Source organism: Coregonus clupeaformis, chromosome 11 (genome assembly GCF_020615455.1).
Source record: "Coregonus clupeaformis isolate EN_2021a chromosome 11, ASM2061545v1, whole genome shotgun sequence".
NCBI classification, from domain to species: domain Eukaryota; kingdom Metazoa; phylum Chordata; class Actinopteri; order Salmoniformes; family Salmonidae; genus Coregonus; species Coregonus clupeaformis.
The window spans coordinates 3,169,879-3,190,863 of NC_059202.1; the positions used below are offsets into that span (position 1 = coordinate 3,169,879).

Below are 20,985 nucleotides of genomic sequence, written 5' to 3' on the forward strand. Positions count from 1 at the left end.
GAGGGGTGGAGGAATTGGAAGGAGGATATATGGTGGAGATGTATAAGTGAATGGATGATTAAGTGGAGGAGAAAGAGGTATAAAGGATGTGATGTGACAAAGAGCATGGGAGAGGTGGATGGGGCAAGAAAAGTGAGGTTGGCAGGAGATGGAGGTGTGAGGGAGTGGGTGGAGGAAGGGGTTGTGTGGGTGTACACAGAGTGAAAGGTGGAAGAGATAAAGTGAGAGGTACAGCCAAGGGAAGTCAGGGAGAGGTGAGGCAGGAGTCACAAGGTTCTCTGACATTTGCTAATGCTATTGAGGAGCTGTGGGAACGGGGCTGGCTGGACCACAATGCATCTGGGGCCGTGCTGGTTGGCAGCACTGCAGAACGCGGCGAAGGCCAGGAGAAATTCACCCAAGATGCATGAAGGTAGAGCAAACAAACCAGGCAGGCCAACACGCCACACTGGTGATTATTCAAAATGCTACAATGCCACATTGGACATGTAGAGGGCTGGCCAAGAGGTAATCAGCGATTAAACTGCTGCCAACAGGTTAATATAGCAATTTTAATCTATGGACCTTACTGAGTGAAAGAGATGTCCAAATGTTTAACAGTAGAGGATGACTGAAAGCTAAGACAACTCACTGAAAGTAGAGTTTTCAGCTCAAAAATTAGTAGCAATTGTTATATAATGGTAATAGATGCATCATGTTCACAAACAGTGATTTTTATATTAGATTAGCTAATTTTATATTACATTAGCAAATTAGTTCTTAATGAGTAGCACAAGTGGGTTCCACTACCAACACATTGAACAACAAGGCTGAACAGGGCAGAGATGGTAGAGCCTTGCATTATCTGTATTCTGTAGGCATATTTTAGTCAGACAGCGCCCTCATGTGGATTTAGGTGACATTCTTACCTTGAATATAATGGCAATGGGGGCGTCCTCTGACAGATAGAAGAATCGTCCAGGTAGAATCGTCCCTGCTTAATGATCGTATTGGTCCTGCTCTTCTTCTTATGGGTTGAACTATAACCACATTACACAGCAGTTTGAGTTGAGTGTGGTGGTAAGTGAACTGACGTTTGAATAAACAGACATGTGAATACAGTCTTACAATGATAAAGTAAGCAATAAATGAGAAAACATTAATATAATGAATCAATCATTTTTTTAATTTATTTTTTATTTTTATTTAACCTTTATTTAACCAGGTAAGCCAGTTGAGAACAAGTTCTCATTTACAACTGCGACCTGGCCAAGATAAAGCAAAGCAGTGCGATAAAAACAACAACACAGAGTTACATATGGGGTAAAACAAAACAAAGTCAAAAATACAACAGAAATAAATATATATACAGTGTGTGCAAATGTAGCAAGTTATGGAGGTAAGGCAATAAATAGGCTATAGTGCAAAATAATTACAATTAGTATTAACACTGGAATGATAGATGTGCAAGAGATGATGTGCAAATAGAGATACTGGGGTACAAATGAGCAAAATAAATAACAATATAGGGATGAGGTAGTTGGGCGGGCTAATTTCAGATGGGCTGTGTACAGGTGCAGTGATCGGTAAGGTGCTCTGACAACTGATGCTTAAAGTTAGTGAGGGAGATAAGTGTCTCCAGCTTCAGAGATTTTTGCAATTTGTTCCAGTCATTGGCAGCAGAGAACTGGAAGGAATGGCGGCCAAAGGAGGTGTTGGCTTTGGGGATGACCAGTGAGATATACCTGCTGGAGCGCATACTACGGGTGGGTGTTGCTATGGTGACCAATGAGCTAAGATAAGGCGGGGATTTGCCTAGCAGTGATTTATAGATGGCCTGGAGCCAGTGGGTTTGGCGACGAATATGTAGTGAGGACCAGCCAACAAGAGCGTACAGGTCACAGTGGTGGGTAGTATATGGGGCTTTGGAGACAAAACGGATGGCACTGTGATAGACTACATCCAATTTGCTGAGTAGAGTGTTGGAGGCTATTTTGTAAATGACATCGCCGAAGTCAAGGATCGGTAGGATAGTCAGTTTTACGAGGGCATGTTTGGCAGCATGAGTGAAGGAGGCTTTGTTGCGAAATAGGAAACCGATTCTAGATCTAACTTTTCATTGGAGATGCTTAATGTGAGTCTGGAAGGAGAGTTTACAGTCTAACCAGACACCTAGGTATTTGTAGTTGTCCACATACTCTAGGTCAGACCCGTCGAGAGTAGTGATTCTAGTCGGGTGGGCGGGTGCAAGCAGCGTTCGGTTGAAGAGCATGCATTTAGTTTTACTAGTGTTTAAGAGCAGTTGGAAGCTACTGAAGGAGTGTTGTATGGCATTGAAGCTCGTTTGGAGGTTTGTTAACACAGTGTCCAATGAAGGGCCAGATGTATACAAAATGGTGTCGTCTGCGTAGAGGTGGATCTGAGAGTCACCAGCAGCAAGAGCGACGTCATTGATATACACAGAGAAAAGAGTCGGCCCAAGAATTGAACCCTGTGGCACCCCCATAGAGACTGCCATAGGTCCGGACAACAGGCCCTCCGATTTGACACATTGAACTCTATCAGAGAAGTAGTTGGTGAACCAGGCGAGGCAGTCATTTGAGAAACCAAGGCTATTTAGTCTGCCAATAAGAATGCGGTGGTTGACAGAGTCGAAAGCCTTGGCCAGGTCAGTGAAAACGGCTGCACAGTACTGTCTATTATCGATCGCGGTTATAATATCGTTTAGGACCTTGAGCGTGGCTGAAGTGCACCCATGACCAGCTCGGAAATGAAAGAAAGCAGGTATGGAAATATCAATAGGAGCAAAGTGTTTACACCAAACTGCAGCTAGAGCCTAAGTAGGGAGACTAACAATCTGGTCCAGTCATTCTGGATATGAGTGACAGCACATGGTCACAGAGGCTCCACAATGATGTGGTTCTTTGACAGCTGCTCCTGGATCAGAATGACCTTCTCCTAACCTTTGACATTGAAGTAGCCCCCTGTGGATGTAGAGACAAGGACACAAGTTCACACACACACACTCCTATGCATTCTGATGCTCAGCACTACTGCAGTCATTCCAGGGTACTAGGGATGGGCCACCTTGTGTGCATGTTTTTTGTTCTAGCCTTGGTTAGACTAATGGAGGTCTAAATTGAAAATCGTCACTAGTTGATTATTTGAATCAGTGCTGGGCTGGAACAAAAGCCTGCACATACTGCAGGCAGCCCTCCAGGAGCAGAGTGGCCCCCATGTAAGGTGTTCAGCTAGGTTTTGCCTACCTGGGTCCAGAGGGCACTCGTTGAGTTTGGAGTACTCCATGGCCGTCTTCCCTGTGAGGACACAGTTAGAGCTGCACAGCATGACGGGAATCCTGGGTAGAATACAGTTCAACGCACCGTTAGTAGGACAATCAGAAAGAGTAGTCATTTTCCCGGGCAAGAGTATCTGCTTGCGTCGTGCTTGACTGCCGCTTCTCCCTAGTACCTGTTTAGTAACAGTGTTTACTCGTTAACTTTGATTTGTTAGTTCTTCGTCTGTTTTTCTTTAAGTGTTTGTTCTTGTCTACTTTTCGGCCTGTTCTTTATTTTATTTTTATTTTTTTACCTTTATTGAACCAGGTAAGCCAGTTGAGAACAAGTTCTCATTTACAACTGCGACCTGGCCAAGATAAAGCAAAGCAGTGCGATAAAAACAACAACACAGAGTTACATATGGAATATCGGTTAGGACATCTACTTTGTGCATGACACAAGTAATTTTTCCAACAATTGTCAGATTATTTCACTTACAATTCACTGTATCACAATTCCAGTGGGTCAGAAGTTTACATACACTACGTTGACTGTGCCTTTAAACAGCTTGGAAAACTCCAGAAAATTATGTCATGGCTTTAGAAGCTTCTGATAGGCTAATTGAAATCATTTGAGTCAATTGGAGGTGTACCTATGGATGTATTTCAAGGCCTACCTTCAAACTCAGTGCCTCTTTGCTTGACATCATGGGAAAATCAAAAGAAATTAGCCAAGACCTCAGAAACAAAATTGTAGACCTCCACATGTCTGGTTCATCCTTGGGAGCAATTTCCAAATGCCTGAAGGTACCACGTTCATCTGTACAAACAATAGTATGCAAGTATAAACACCATGGGACTACGCATCCATCATACCGCTCAGGAAGGAGATGCGTTCTGTCTCCTAGAGATGAACGTACTTTGGTGGGAAAAGTGCAAATCAATCCCAGAACAACAGCAAAGGACCTTGTGAAGATGCTGGAGGAAACAGGTACAAAATTATCTATATAATAATAATAATAATAATAATATGCCATTTAGCAGATGCTTTTATCCAAAGCGACTTAGTCATGCGTGCATACATTTTTGTGTATGGGTGGTCCCGGGGATCGAACCCACTACCTTGGCGTTACAAGCGCCGTGCTCTACCAGCTGAGCTACAGAGGACCTAACCTGAAAGGCCGCTTAGCAAGGAAGAAGCCACTGCTCCAAAACCGCCATAAAAAAAGCCAGACTATGGTTTGCAACTGCACATGGGGACAAAGATCGTACCTTTTGGAGAAATGTCCTCTGGTCTGATGAAACAAAAATAGAACTGTTTGGCCATAATGACCATCGTTATGTTTGGAAGAAAAAGGAGGTTGCTTGCAAGCCAAAAAATACCATCCCAACCGTGAAGCACGTGGGTGGCAGCATCATGCTGTGGGGGTGCTTTGCTGCAGGAGGGACTGGTGCACTTCACAAAATAGATGGCATCATGAGGAAGGACAATTATGTGGATATATTGAAGCAACATCTCAAGACATCAGTCAGGAAGTTAAAGCTTGGTCGCAAATGGGTCTTCCAAATGGTCAATGACCCCAAGCATACTTCTAAAGTTGTGGCAAAATGGATTAAGGACAAAGTCAAGGTATTGGAGTGGCCATCACAAAGCCCTGACCTCAATCCTATAGAACATTTGTGGGCAGAACTGAAAAAGCGTTTGCAAGCAAGGAGGCCTACAAACCTGACCAGCTCGGTCAGGAGGAATGGGCCAAAATTCACCCAACTTATTGTGGAAGGCTACCCGCAAACGTTTGACCCAAGTTAAACAATTTAAAGGCAATGCTACCAAATACTAATTGAGTGTATGTAAACTTCTGACCCACTGTTAATGTGATGAAAGAAATAAAAGCTGAAATAAATAATGATCTCTACTATTATTCTGACATTTCACATTCTTAAAATAAAGTGGTGATCCTAACTGACCTAAGACAGGGAATTTTTACTAGGATTAAATGTCAGGAATTGTGAAAAACTGAGTTTAAATGTATTTGGCTAAGGTGTATGTAAACTTCCGACTTCAACTGTATGTATGTGCGTATGTACGTACAGTGAGGGAAAAAAGTATTTGATCCCCTGCTGATTTTGTACGTTTGCCCACGTACAAAGAAATGATCAGTCTATAATTTTAATGGTAGGTTTATTTGAACAGTGAGAGACAGAATAACAACAAAAAAACAACACTGGCAACACTGGTACAACAAAGCATAACACCATCATCTTCAGTACAGGGCTACAACTGCACAATGAACTTGAATACCTCTAAACAGTGAAATACAATGTAATACCCATATGATGTACCATACACCTATACAATTACAGGGCATATAAACAACGCCCCAGGGGACATGATCCTATACAAATACAGGGTTAAATGTCCGAAATGATATGACAACCAAAACAGAGCTAGCCAGCTGACAATAGCTAGCCGCAGTAAAAACTACTAATTAGCATAACCTGAAATATGACATTATTGTCGCAGAGTGCATCTTCAGACATAAACACCTGAAAGATATGAAATGTCTACTTACATATCAACAAGGATGCACACTGGCCTTAGCTAACACAATGAAAGTTAACTGCTGGGAAAACACAAGGACAGCTGGAACTTTCTCTCACATGACTTCTCTCGAGCTTGATCTTCTTCTCTGAGCTGGAGATCACCCAGCATGCTCTGCTTCACTTCACCGGTGCGCAGAACTACAGCTCTGATATGATGAACTAACATTACTGATAAGATTAACTACAAATACTTCACAGCCTTTTATACACCAGGGGAGTCTCAAATTAGACTTAATTTGATTTAGGCCTAATTAATTTTTACCTTGAATATTGCAGCCCATTTGTGTAGGCTGTTAGCCAGACAAAACCCGCTGAGTTCAACAATAAATAGAGGCTGAATGTATCTTCAAGCCAACTACTTTTTCCTCATTGTTATGCTATTTGATGTGTAGTCAAATTTGTATAAAAAGTTTATACAGAACGCCTAAATCGCTGCTAAAGACGGTATAGCTATAGATAGTACACTGCATAATGAAACAATCCCTAGTAAGCTAGTATTTTGAGGGTGGACTGACTGTATTATTTGGCATTAATAGACTAGTTTTACGCACAACTTTCTATCCAAGCTGGGAGAGAGCGGGAGGACCGCTCCTGTCATGCAGGCATAGGTAGTCTATACAGGACAGCTGTATATTCAAAAAATAATAATCGAATGGTAGCTGATTAGTATTCTGTTATATGGAAAATTCATTTGACAATCTGCAATGTTTTAATTTCCAACTTTAATTACTGGCAGATGGGCGGACAGGAGGTTAGGTAAGGGCCTGTTATGGAGAATCTCGGGTTCATTCCACCAAGAGTGCCTTTTATGTCCTTCAGACATGTGTGCAAATGTTGAAAAAACACTCAATTGAACAGTTGGATCACATACTGTACATCTACAAACTAAACCATTGTGACGAGGTGTGAAAGAAGGAATCAGGCGCAGGAGGTCAAATACCGAAACCAGAGTTTAATCGGTTTGCATAAATCAAACGCCAAACGAAACTATACAAGGGAAAACCTCCACCTTGGCAATAACACAGTGAAATGTAGCTCAACTGACCTACACGCCCTCACAACAAACCAATCACTCACAAAGACAAGGGGAAGGGGAACAGAGGGAACACTTATACACATACTAATTAGGGGAATGAGCACCAGGTGTGTGTGATTGACAAGACATGACAAGTGGAGTGATGAGAATGGGATCGGCAGTGGCTAGTACTCCGGTGACGACGAACGCCAAACCCTGCCTGAACCAGGAGGGGGGGCAGCCTCGGCGGAAGTCGTGACAACCATATAAAATGTGCATTAGTAGTGTGTTTTCATTCAAATAACTGAGTTGTCCTCAATGAATTACATTTTAACCCACTTTTTTCTCTGTGATTGGTGATTACTTTACATTTGTCCCTGCGGTTTAAGGTCAACCTTGTAACATGAACTGAACTCTTATTTTAATATGGTAAAACTGTTCATTTTAAAATATTTTTTCTAAAGTAACATTGAGTATCTAGAAGTGGAATTATAGTGTAAAAGCAGTTGAGCTGCTACTACTCTTTTTGGCCCATTTCTGGTGGTTTGTGGTAAAATAAAAAGTGAGTGTCGAACATAACATGTTTTAAGAAGTTCAAATATTGTTGTTAAGCTTGCATTCAATTTCCCCTCTCAATCTTCCATTCCCCTTGTCACAAGGGGAGTTTGGCTGATTTAAGATGGATTTAAGTGGATTTTATTTAACCTCTTGAGATGGTAGAAATGTGCTCTTTATGCTCTTTAGGTGAAATAAATACACCACCCAAAAGGCACTCTATTCATAGAATGAACCCTCTATTGAAAGTGCCTTTTAGTCCAGGACTAGGCTTTGAATCATGAAATAGATAGGCTATATCCCGCAAATTCAAATCTCGCTTGAAGTCATTTCCACTGCTTTTTTTAATTATTCCCCTCTAATCAGGGACTGATTTAGACCTGGGACACCAGGTGGGTGCAATTAATGATCAGGTAGAACAGAAAACCAGCAGACTCCGGACCTCTTAGGGCAAGATTTTAATACCCCTGAGCTATAGTACAGTCATGTGTAGATGGGAAACAGCTTTTGTCAAATTGATGTCTAAAGTTGTTTATTTTTAGGTAGCCCTAACCCTTTTCCTAACCTGCTGCGTAAGTTATTCTAAACCTGCTACGAAAAGTCAATTTTGACACAAGCTGTATCCCTTCTAAACAAAACCCTATAGTATAGCCAGAGATGGAAGAGGAAGCGAGACATCCCACTCATTATTTTTTTCTGTTTCAATGGAAGTCAATTAACTAAGTAGGCCAGACCCAGCTGCTATCGCATTGGCGTCTACAGGAGTGCCACCCACTTAAGTAGACAGGAACTGACAATTTTTTCCAATGGTAAACGGCCTGAGTGAACTATCTTCATTTATCCACCATCTTTGGTATAGCCTGATATCACCCTATTGTTAGGTATAATTTGGTAGCTAAAAATAAAATGACCTCTTTAAATCAATGTCAATTGAAAGCCACACCCCCACACTTGATTGCTAAATAATGTATAATCCAGGCCCATTAACAATGCTCCATCTGTGCAAGGTGAGTGTGCTGTTGTGGTATGCGTTAGACTGAAGCGTTTAGTACTACCAGGTTGACGTGAACATGTATTTGTTTTGTTTGCACTTGTAGGTTACATGTCGAATCTGTTAAACTGTTTCAGGGTTTTGGTCAAGTGTCCCATTTTGAAATAAAATTCCATTTGTAGCTGCTGAACAATGGTAAGCTGAAGTGTTTAATAACAAAATAAATATAATGGTATTTTCAAATGAGACCTATTTTGAGCTTTTCTCTGGAGTTATGTTTACACTATAGTATTTAGGTAATCTCCCCCCAAAATGTTATGAGACCCACTTTCCCTGTCATTGATCCTCAATAGTTGGGCTACAACATGCAGTATAGCACATTTGAAAAAAAGTAGAAGCTATGGACATTGAATCCAATTATTTATTGTCTTGACAGAGGGAATACATTTCTGTACACATCGGTCAAGCAGGTGTCCAGATGGGCAATTCATGTTGGGAGTTGTATTGCCTGGAGCATGGTTTCCAGACAGATTGAAGAATCCATGAGTCCAGTACTGCTTTCCTGGCTGACTCCTCATTTGGTACCTTCTTCAGTGAGACTGGAGGTGGGAAACATGTTCGCAGGGCTATCTTCATAGATTTGGAGCCTACAGTTGTGGGTATGGAAGACATAGTTGAATAGCATGATCTACAACCTCAAATGGCATGATGTTCATTGGCATGTAATGTCTTGAATTTTGTTCATACTGTATAGTTTTCTTTTGTGCCTTCCCTTTCTGCATGCGTCAAAATAATTTATTCTAGATGAGATAAGGAATGGACACTACCGCCAGTTGTATCACCCTGAACAACTCATCAGTGGCAAGGAGGACGCTGCCAATAACTATGCACGTGGCCATTACACTATTGGTACGGCGATTGTGGAATCTGTACTGGACAGAATGCGTAAAATGGTGAGTGGCTCTGAATGTCTAATAGCAAGTCCATGTATGGAGAAATTTGGATAAACTGTTTAATGTGTTATTTTCTCCTCAGGCTGACCGATGCACTGGACTACAAGGCTTCCTCATCTTCCATAGTTTTGGGGGTGGGACTGGCTCTGCTTCGCTGTTGATGGAGCGCCTGTCTGTAGATTACGGCAAGAAGTCCAAACTGGAGTTCTCAGTCTACCCTGCGCCCCAGGTGTCCACGGCAGTTGTGGAGCCCTACAACTCCATCCTGACCACACACACCACTCTGGAGCACTCTGATTGCCCTTTCATGGTGGATAATGAGGCAATCTTTGACATATGCAAGTGTAATCTTGGTGTGGCGTGTCCATTTTACACTAATCTGAACCGCCTCATTGCCCAGATCGTCTCCTTAATCACTGCCTCCCTGTGCTTTTATGGTGCACTCAATGTGGACCTGACAGTTTCAGACCAACCTGGTACCTTACCCCTGTATCCACTTCCCCCTGGTCACTTACGCTGCCATCATCTCCGCAGAAAGGGCCTATCACGAGCAACTCTCTGTTCCTGAGATCACAAACGCATGGTAAAGTGTGATCCTAGGCTTGGCAAGTACATGGCCTGCTGCTTGCTGTACCGTGGTGATGTGGTGCCCAAAGACGTCAACGCATCCATCGCCCACATCAAGACCCGCAAATCCATTCAATTTGTGGACTGGTGTCCCACCGGATTCAAGGTGGGGATCATCTACCAGCCACCTACTGTTGTGCCTGGGGGTGATCTGGCCAAGGTGCAGAGAGCTGTGTGCATGCTGAGTATCACCACAGCTATTGCAGAGGCTTGGAGTCGCCTGGACCACAAGTTTGACCTGATTTATGCCAAGCAGGCCTTTGTGCACTGGTATGTGGGTGAAGGCATGGAGGAAGGGGAGTTCTCTGAGGCCAGAGAGGACATGGCTGCTCTGGAGAAGGATTATGAAGAGGTGGGGGCAGACTGGTGATTGTTGTGAGGCAGAAGAAGCTGAATACTAAATATGCCTCTCAATTATTTGTTATACTTGTTCAGCCCCTTTTCTAATCTATAATAAAACTCCACGCATTTGAATTCTTCCATGTCATTTTTACTTTAGATTTATTACTTGATAAATGTATGATGGTTTGGAACTTGGCAGGGGTGGGTGTGTATAATTGCAATGAGGAGGTCCTAGCATGGTGTCTCTAAACTTTGGGGGTGGTATGCAAATTAGCCTATTCAAGGAAGATTAGCAATTGACATGGCAACAAGAATTGTTGGTACATCTGTAAGTAACATTTTGTGTGCATTATCAGACTGTACCTGAATGTATTTAAGCCTAATGGTACATCTAAACTGTAAATGGGGAGGATCAACTTCCTGACTAATGTAAATCAAGCATTGTCAATGGGAACACAACCTGTCCATGGAGTATGTGTTACACTGCCCAATATTTGACTCTGATTCATGAACTTACACTTCATTAGACAGCACATCTTGAAATATATGTAAATAACAATTATACATTTCCCAGTTCATTGTAGAGCTACATTATAAATGATCTTAAAATAAGCATAACCTTTCTCAAAGACCAATACATAAAACATATGGCTAATAGGCCTATGTTGGAAAATTGTGCCACCAGACTTAGCATGTTCAGTCAGTCATATGAAAATATTTATTAAACTGCCAACCAGAATATGGGTTTACAAAAGAGTCGTTGAATCGAGAATCGCAATATTCAACGTCTCCTGTAAACCCAGATTCTGGGTCACACCAGCCTATAATGTGTTCACATTTACCAAAAAGGTCAATTTCTAGTGAAATACCAAAAATACTACTAAACTAAAATATAAATGCAACATGTAAAGTGTTGGTCCCATTTTTCATGAGCTGAAATAAAAGATCCCAGAAATGTTCCATATGCACAAAACAATATTTCTAATTGTGCACAAATTTGTTTACATCCCTGTTAGTGAGCATTTCTCCTTTGCCAAGATAATCCCTCCACCTGAGAGGTGTGGCATATCAAGAAGCTGATTAAACAGCATCATTACACAGGTGCACCTTGTGCTGGGAACAAAAGGCCACTAAAATGTGCAGTTTTGTCACAAAACAATGCCACAGATGTCTCAAATTTTAAGGGAGCATGCAATTGGCATGTTGCCTGCAGGAATGTCCAACAGAGCTGTTGCCAGAGAATGTAATGTTCATTTCTCTACCATAAGCCACCTCCAACGTTGTTTTAGAGAATTTGGCAGTACATCCAACCGGCCTCACAACCGTAGACCAATGTGTAACCACGGCAGCCCATACCTCCTCATCCGGCTTCTGCGGGGGTGCGGAGGAGTATTTCTGCCTCTAATAAAGCCCTTTTGTGGGGAAAAACTCATTCTGATTGGCTGGGCCTGGCTCCCAAGTGGTAGGACCTTTGCCCTCCCATGGCTACACCCCTGTCCAGTCATGTGAAATCCATAGATTAGGTCCTAATGAATTTATTTAAATTGACTGATTTCCTTCTATGAACTGTAACTCATTAAACATTTTGAAATTGTTACGTTTATATTGTTGTTCAGTATAAATGCAGGTATTGTGACCTTTCTGGCTGGGGGTGGAGACAAAGCTAGTTTACTGGCAACTCTCAAAAGAAAAGTTTCTGATGGCAGCTGGATAGCTGCAACGTCAGAGATAACAGACACAGAAAAAGCAAGGTAAATTGGCTAACATAACGCTAGCTATATTATTTAGCTAAAACATTTCAATCGATTTATATAAACTCCAACTATTTTGATTTATCACACAATTAAAATAGAAAGGCATTCTACACTAAGCCATCTCCAACTAACAAATTAGCGTTAGTTAGCCATGCAGCTTCAGTCAAGATGTGTGAAATTAGCTAGCTAAAAGTTGGTTAACGTTGTTTTTCGCCGTTACCTTGCGCTCCTAAATAAAGGTGTTTCAAATAACAAGTGGAGTTTAAAATCGAAGTGAATGAGAGATCATATTTTGCTAAAACATATAGTTAGCTAACGCTAATTTAGCTAACCATTTATGCTAGTAGTTGCTATCCTAGCTATTTAGCTAGTTTGTGAAACGTCAACTCAATTGGACTGGGCAGCCTGTTGCCACGTCGTTACTCAGTAATCCATAACGTAGCTAACTCTTATTGAACTATTTTAAATTTAACATCATTTGGATGTTTATTATGGTCACCAAACTATTTAAGTAGCTAGCTAACGACAGTTAGTACTGCAACTTTGATATTTAGCTAATATAACTAAATTAACTCCAGCTCCACACCTTCAACTTCAAGAACCATATCGGAGGGATATTCCACAAATTGGGTCTACTGACTCTAGATTCATGACAGCATGGCTAGCTAACGTTATATGCTTAACTAGGGCTAACGGGTGGCCATATAAGCGGTCTTCAATTGTAGCTTACTGGACACCAAACACGTTCATTGTGAAATGAATGTACTTTAGCCAGCGCGTAAATATTTGTTGGTCCATTTCTAATTTCCAGTTTAGTACTTTGCCTAAGGATAAGCTAATGAAAACTTTTACACAATCATGTATCTGTGAGTGTGCTATGTGGAACTGTGGGGGGACATTGAGAGCAACGTTTGTTAATAGACTAAGCTAGACTAGCATAGTTTACTATAGTGTTAGCCAGCAGATCTGACCCGCTTGCTTACAGCTAAGCAAGCACTAGGGTAGGACAGCCTTCCTGTGTAGATTAAGGGTGTGTTCCTAAATCAAATTTTGTTGGTCACATACACATATTTAGCAGATGTTATTGCAGGTGTAGCAAAATGCTTCTCAAATTTAATCTCGAGTGCCAGAGTGCTCCGAGTGGCTCTGGGCGTTGGTAAATTCAGAGCGTTGTCAGATTGTCCATTCGTTTCTCAGTGTTCAGAGCGCACACTGGACGCTCTGGCCGAGGAGTAGGGTTGATCTGAGCGTTCTGACCTCACAACGGGGGGGAAGGTGTTGTCGTGCCCTCTTCATGACTGTCTTGGTGTGTTTGGGCCTGTAGTTGAGGACTCGGTGGACTGTATATTCTGTAGGGTTAGGTTTTACTTAGAACTATGTGTTCTCTCCCAGGTGCTTGTAAGGGCACAGATGACAGACCGGTAGGATTCCAGTTGAGGTTGTTTAATGACGCTGATTCACAGAGCAGTAACGGCACAGACAATTGTGTTAACCAAGAGTTTGTGTGGTTCTGAAAAGGGCAACATTTAAATACAATAGTAAATGGCAGGTATAGGCTTAATACAACCTCCAATTACATACAGTGAGGGAAAAAAGTATTTGATCCCCTACTGATTTTGTACGTTTGCCCACTGACAAAGACATGATCAGTCTATAATTTTAATGGTGGGTTTATTTGAACAGTGAGAGACAGAATAACAACAAAAAAATCCTGAAAAACGCATGTCAAAAATGTTATAAATTGATTTGCATTTTAATGAGGGAAATAAGTATTTGACCCCTCTGCAAAACATGACTTAGTACTTGGTGGCAAAACCCTTGTTGGCAATCAGAGGTCAGACGTTTCTTGTAGTTGGCCACCAGGTTTGCACACATCGCAGGAGGGATTTTGTTCCACTCCTCTTTGCAGATCTTCTCCAAGTCATTAAGGTTTCGAGGCTGATGTTTGGCAACTCGAACCTTCAGCTCCCTCCACAGATTTTCTATGGAATGAAGGTCTGGAGACTGGCTAGGCCACTCCAGGACCTTAATGTGCTTATTCTTGAGCCACTCCTTTGCTGAGTGGTCCTCTGTAGCTCAGCTGGTAGAGCACGGCGCTTGTAACGCCAAGGTAGTGGGTTCGATCCCCGGGACCACCCATACACACAAAAAAAAAAATGTATGCACGCATGACTGTAAGTCGCTTTGGATAAAAGCGTCTGCTAAATGGCTTATTATTATTATATTATTATTATTGCCTTGGCCGTGTGTTTTGGGTCATTGTCATGCTGGAATACCGATCCAGGACCCATTTTCAATGCCCTGGCTGAGGGAAGGAGGTTCTCACCCAAGATTTGACGGTACATGGCCCCGTCCATTGTCCCTTTGATGCGGTGAAGTTGTCCTGTCCCCTTAGTAGAAAAACACCCCCAAAGCATAATGTTTCCACCTCCATGTTTGATGGTGGGGATGGTGTTCTTGGGGTCATAGGCAGCATTCCTCCTCCTCCAAACACCGCAAGTTGAGTTGATGCCAAAGAGCTCCATTTTGGTGTCATCTGACCACAACACTTTCACCCAGTTCTCCTCTGAATCATTCAGATGTTCATTGGCAAACTTCAGACGGGCCTGTATATGTGCTTTCTTGAGCAGGGGGACCTTGCGGGCGTTGCAGGATTTCAGTCCTTCACGGCGTAGTGTGTTACCAATTTCTTGGTGACTATGGTCCCAGCTGCCTTGAGATCATTGACAAGATCCTCCTGTGTAGTTCTGGGCTGATTCCTCACTGTTCTCATGATCATTGCAACTCCACGAGGTGAGATCTTGCATGGAGCCCCAGGCCGAGGGAGATTGACAGGTCTTTTGTGTTTCTTCCATTTGCGAATAATCGCACCAACTGTTGTCACCTTCTCACCAAGCTGCTTGGCGATGGTCTTGTAGCCCATTCCAGCCTTGTGTAGGTCTACAATCTTGTCTCTGACATCCTTGGAGAGCTCTTTGGTCTTGGCCATGGTGGAGAGTTTGGAATCTGATTGATTGATTGCTTCTGTGGACAGGTGTCTTTTTATACAGGTAACAAGCTGAGATTAGGAGCACTCCCTTTAAGAGTGGGAGCCAGAAATCTTTCTGATTGAGAGGGGGTCAAATACTTACTTCCCTCATTAAAATGCAAATCAATTTATAAAATGTTTGACATGCGTTTTTCTGGATCTTTTTGTTGTTATTCTGTCTCTCACTGTTCAAATAAACCTACCCTTAGGTTTACAACGTACAAAATCAGCAGGGGATCAAATACTTTTTTCCCTCACTGTAAACTATAAATAATATGGCTACAATAGGTTATCTGCTGCACAGGGCAATACAACCTAACAACATGGCTGTGACTTCACTAATGAATGATCAGAGGAGTGCAACTACACAGCACTACTGAGCAGCACCATCATCCTCACACAACTGCATGAACTTGAATGTATATTGCTCATTGCTAAAAAAATACCCACATAATCTATACAGTATACATCCAAGACTAGACACTGAAATGCTAAATGTCTGAATTGAGATGACAAACAACAGGGTTAGCAAGTTTACAGTTGCTAGCTTGTGGTAAAAACGCTAATTAGCATAGCAAAGGAGTGTGTCCACAACACATGAATTGTAAGAAATATGAACTCACATTTCTGAAGGATGCACACTGGCCATGGCTAAAACAAAGAATGCTAACTAAAGGGAATCACAGGAGATGGCTGGAACTTATCACGGCTTGTGTACTTTCTCTAGTTACTTCCTTCTCCTCAGCGATCGCTCAGCATACTCTGCTCCACATCACCAGTGGGCGGAGCTACAGCTCTCCTATGATTAACTCATATTTATTCTCGATAGTCTTTCGTAGAGGACCAGTGTCACCAGTAAAGCACCATCACATCTACTCCTCCATGCTTCACGGTGCGAACCACACATGTGGAGATCATCCGTTCACCTACTCTGCGTCTCACAAAGACACGGCGGTTGGAGCCAAAAATCTCAAATTTGGACTCATCAGACCAAAGGACAGATTTCCACCAGTCTAATGTCCATTGCTCGTGTTTCTTGGCCCAAGCAAATTTCTTCTTATTGGTGTCCCTTTAGTAGTGTTTTCTTTGCAGCAATTCAACCATGAAGGCCTGACTCAAACAGTCTCTTCTGAGCAGTTGATGTTGAGATGTGTCTTACTTGAACTCTGTGAAGCATTTATTTGGGCTGCAATTTCTGAGGCTGGTAACTCTAATGAACTTATCCTCTGCAGCAGAGGTAACTCCGGGTCTTCCTTTCCTGTGGCGGTCCTCATGAGAGCCAGTTTCATCATAGTGCTTGATGTTTTTTGCAACTGCACTTGAAGAAACTTTCAAAGTTCTTGAAATGTTCTGGATTGACTGACCTTCATGTCTTCAAGTAATGATGGACTGTCATTTCTCTTTGCTTATTTGAGCTGTTTTTGGTCTTTCACCAAATAGGGCTATCTTCTGTATACCACCCCTACTTTGTCACAACACAACTGATTGGCTCAAACGCATTAAGAAGGAAAGAACTTCCACAAATTAACTTTTAACAAGGCACACCCATTAATTAAAATGCATTCCAGGTGACTACCTCATGAAGCTGGTTGAGAGAATACCAAGAGTGTGCAAAGCTGTCATCAAGGCAAAGGGTGGCTACTTTGAACAATCTCAAATATAAAATATATTATGATTTGTTTAACACTTTTTTGGTTACTATATGATTCCATATGTGTCATTTCATAGTTTTGATGTCTTCAATATTATGCTACAATGTAGAAAATAGTACAAATAAAGAAAAACCGTTGAACGAGTAGGTGTGTCCAAACTTTTGACTGGTACTGTATATCTAAGTGTACCTTTACCAGTTGAATGTAGACATGTAAGATGTTTTTTGTAACACATTTTTCTGTAATTTGGAACAAAATATGCACATGTGCCTATACTGCCAATCCACTTTTCTGGACACTGGATGAAGTCTTTCATTTTGTGGGTCTTTCATTTGAAAAAAAACCTTCAGGACTATTCAGATTGTTGGTAAACACACTTCTCATCTTTCTATCATGTATTAGAAATGCATTTCAGCATAGAGAATCTTAGCAAGAAAACATCATTTTCAAGATATCAACAATTGCTGTGGTAAAAATCTGAAGAATAACCTAAATCTCAGAACAGTCACACAATGTGGTGAATGTACCAAGTTATAAAGCTAAGATATGATGCATCAATATCCATCACATCCACAACCGTTTGGATGTTACGGATATCATAACGCTAAACGTGAAAGGATACTGACAATGAAAAGAGAAACCAATTTATAAACCATATAAAACCTTGATGAAAGTTAGCTTTACAGAGAAAGTTTCAAGTTGATCCGATGTAGCCTAGGGTGCATGTTTTACAAAAACCTTTTCTAAACTACGCTATGGATGTTACATTTGCCTGTCCCAGTTCTACATCTGCTTATCCTCTGTGCTTCAACAGTAAACAGGTCGGTCTTGTTTGGTGGTGTTAGAAGCAGGCGGCACACACATGAAGTCAGGCAGAGGAATGGTTAGGCCTATGAGCAATCATTCTCCATCTTGTTTTTCAAGAACTAGCCATTATAACTGCTAGAGTGAAAACATTTGCTCTACAGTCCTTCAGAGTGGTGCCTCATTTGGGAATACTGAAGAGATAATATTGAGGAATTGGTTGACTTGATTTGTTTCCTCTCCTGCCTAGAGGGAAGATGAATCAATGTGAGCAGCAGGATGAAGTCCCAGCATACCTCAAAGATGAGCCTCCAGCAGGTCAGTTCAGTCTCCTTAGTGGCCACTTACCAGCTGATGAACATTGAATGGACAATTATATAATTTTTTACACTGACTCTCAGTAATGTAAAGGGAATACTTAGTCAGTTGCACAACTGAATGCATTCAACCGAAATGTGTCTTCCGCATTTAACCCAACCTCTCTGAATCAGAGAGATGCGGGGGGCTGCCTTAATCAACGTCCAGCAGTTGTTGTTTGGGGTTAACTGCCTTGCTCAAGGGCGGAACGGCAGATTTTTCCACCTTGCTAGATTGGGGATTCGAACCAGGGACCTTTCGGTTACTGGCCCAACGCTCCAAACTGCTACTTGAATGCTAAACTATCACTCAAGATCTTACTAATAGGCCTAACTACAGTAAACCTGATTTTAAAAATTTCCTCACAAATTAGAATTCATAGAGAATCTCTGTCTGAAGAGTTTGTATTTGTGTACCACCAGGTGGCGGTACCGTTCCATCTTCTACACTGTTAGTGGTTCTACAGTTTGTCTGTAGCCCACTACACACGGATTATTCTGTCATTCGAAGCAATGAGGGCTATTTAGGGCCGTCATTCCTATATTTAGCTTTAGCGTTCTAGTGGGGCTACTACCCTATAATGGACCATTCTAAGCAGAAGACATGGTTTGACACAAACTTCCATGTAGTAGCCTATTCATCATTCTATGGTGACACTGTCTGTACGGTATGGAAGTCCCCATAAGCTGGGGAAGTTACTTTGTGTTCCTCTGCTTAACTTCTCTCAACACTAACACCCTATTGTCTCTCATCAGACAGCAACAAGGATCACCCCGTGCCACAGCCAGGCATGTTCTCCAGAGTGACCGGAGGCCTCTTCAGTGTCACTAAAGGTGCCGTGGGAGCCACTGTGGGCGGGGTGGCCTGGATAGGAGGGAAGAGCTTCGACCTGACCAAGACCGCTGTCACCTCGGTGGCCGCTGTACCCGGCATCGGGGTGGGGCTGGTGAAAGGAGGGGTGTGTGCTGTAGCCGGAGGCGTGTCCGCAGTAGGCTCAGCGGTGGCCAGTAAAGTTCCTATTGGAGGGGGCAAGAAAAAGGACAAGTCTGATTGAGGAGGGGCGGACGGCGGTGCCATTTTGGGGCTCGTGCATGTCGTGTCTGGTCCGCCTACAGTCTGGAGGGCTACGGCGGAATCCAACAATGTTGTGTGTATTAACTTTTTGTGGAGGGCTCTACGCTCTGATCCGCGAGTGTCTATGGACCACTCCCAAATTATGTGGCCTGGCCACTGAGGGGGAGATTAAATAAGGGTTTTTCTGCTCAGCAGTGCAGGGGCCACCCCACCCGTCTTTGTCTGTGATATAAACCAGTGCCTCAAACTGTTGAAATATGAAATGACTGACTGTGAATGTTGTATTTACTGTAGATAGAATCCAACCAAGAAAACGTCAGGTAGCTTAGTGGTTACAGTTTTTCTCAGTCGCTTTGGTGCATTTTTCACATCATCCCTAACATGTGCAAAATAATAAGTGCATTTCTCAGAACAATTTGTACAAACTGCAATATACAATAGATATGTTTCTAAAGCTAGTCAGTCACTAAAAATCCTTAGTACATCTCTCAAAAGTAAATATTCATGCCAATGATCATGTCAGTGTCATCAGAATGATAAGTAATTGAGTCATTGTTCACGAACAAGGTTGTCAAAATGTTTAGGCATGTTGTCAATGGAACTGTGTACTTTGGACAGTATTACCTGATGTAAACTTAGGCTACAGTTTGGATGACAGTTACTGTATTGAAAATGCACAAGGCTGCACTTCTATGGCATATATCAATTTCAACAGTACTATTTACATATTACTGTATGTGGGTTATTGATTGAAAGAGACTGGACAACCCAAGGGGCACAAAGGAAAAAAAACTAAATTAGAAAGAAACACAGGAAACCACCCCTAAGGCACAACTTTGCCAACAGCACTGTTCTAGTGCTGTCTCTACACATCCAGACGTTCCTGTCTGTCAGCCCACATATTCTCATCCACATCACACCGGATATTTTCCCTTCCAATGCAACGTGGAAAGAATCTTTTGGAATGCCTTATCCATCCTCTGCAGGCGTCTACTGTGGTGTCCTCACATGCTGCATCCATTGCAGCCAGCAGGGTCATCTGTGTGTGTGGCTGACGATCGTACACCTTCCACCTCCATGCTGAAAAGAACTCCTCAATTGGGTTAAGGAATGGTGAATAAGGTGGGAGGAATTCTATGAGCATCCTCGGGTGGGTCACAAACCATTGCCTTATGATGTTTGATCGATGGAAACTCACATTATCACAAATGACCACATACTTTGGCAAATCCTCTCTAAACAGACCCCTCTCATCATCAGGGATGAGAGCCCTGTAGAGAGTCTCTAAAAAGTTGAGTAGATGCTGGGTGTTGTATGGCCCTAAAAGGGGGATATGGGTTAGGACACCATGCTCCGAAATAGCAGCACACATGGTGATATTTCCTCCCCGTTGGCCTGGCAAATCCACAGTAGCTCTGTGACCGATGATATTCCGACCCCGCCTTCTGCATTTGGTCAGGTTGAAGCCAGCCTCATCCACGTATACAAAGTTGTGAGAGGGTTCACTTGATTCCAACTCCATTATACGCTATATCCCAGAACACACAGTTGAATTTGTTTTGGTAAGGAAGAGTGACATAAAATGTACATATATTGCATGTTCCTTCCACAGCAATGGAAATGTGTGCAGTTTATGCTTACTGTACTATGTAACACTATAAAATGTTGCTGTAAAGTAGTTACATAGATATATGTTTTACCTGTACATACTGGTACCGTAGCTCCTTAACTCTGTCCTCATTCCTTTGGAATGGTACACGGTACAGCTGTTTCATACTCATCTGGTTTCTATGCAGCACCCTGTCGATGGTTGAGATGCTAACCGTATGGATGTTTTCAAAGACATCGTTGTCTTCTATAATGGTCCTTTGTATTTCCCTGAGTCTCATGGCATTGTTTGCTCGGACCATGGTGCAAATAGCCTCCTCCTGTTGAGGTGTGAAAAGGCGTCCTCTGCCACCGGTTTGAGGTAA

At 42.3% G+C, this 20,985-nt stretch overlaps 1 protein-coding gene and 2 pseudogenes across 1 annotated transcript; 2 read left to right on the plus strand and 1 right to left on the minus strand.

Annotated features, from left to right (window-relative positions):
• The window catches only part of LOC121577171, a 35,233-nt pseudogene extending 32,384 nt beyond the window's left edge, over positions 1–2,849 (minus strand).
• Positions 2,850–8,899: 6,050 nt separating this feature from the next.
• Positions 8,900–10,475, plus strand: LOC121577351 (annotated as a pseudogene).
• A 1,511-nt stretch (positions 10,476–11,986) lies between these two features.
• Positions 11,987–19,275, plus strand: LOC121576990 (transmembrane protein 263). The gene is made up of 3 exons (XM_041890648.2): positions 11,987–12,094; positions 17,832–17,899; positions 18,694–19,275. Exons 2-3 carry the CDS (start codon positions 17,839–17,841, stop codon positions 18,990–18,992), a joined length of 360 nt encoding a protein of 119 aa, XP_041746582.2. The 5' UTR covers positions 11,987–12,094; positions 17,832–17,838; the 3' UTR covers positions 18,993–19,275.
• The last annotated feature ends 1,710 nt before the right edge of the window (positions 19,276–20,985 follow it).

Excerpts from the sequence above, each read along its gene's own strand:
- LOC121576990 (XM_041890648.2), top strand. The coding sequence starts at position 17,839 with ATGAATCAATGTGAGCAGCAGGATGAAGTCCCAGCATACCTCAAAGAT. Across the intron at positions 17,900-18,693 it reads CAAAGATGAGCCTCCAGCAG|ACAGCAACAAGGATCACCCC; the intron begins GTCAGTTCAGTC and ends GTCTCTCATCAG.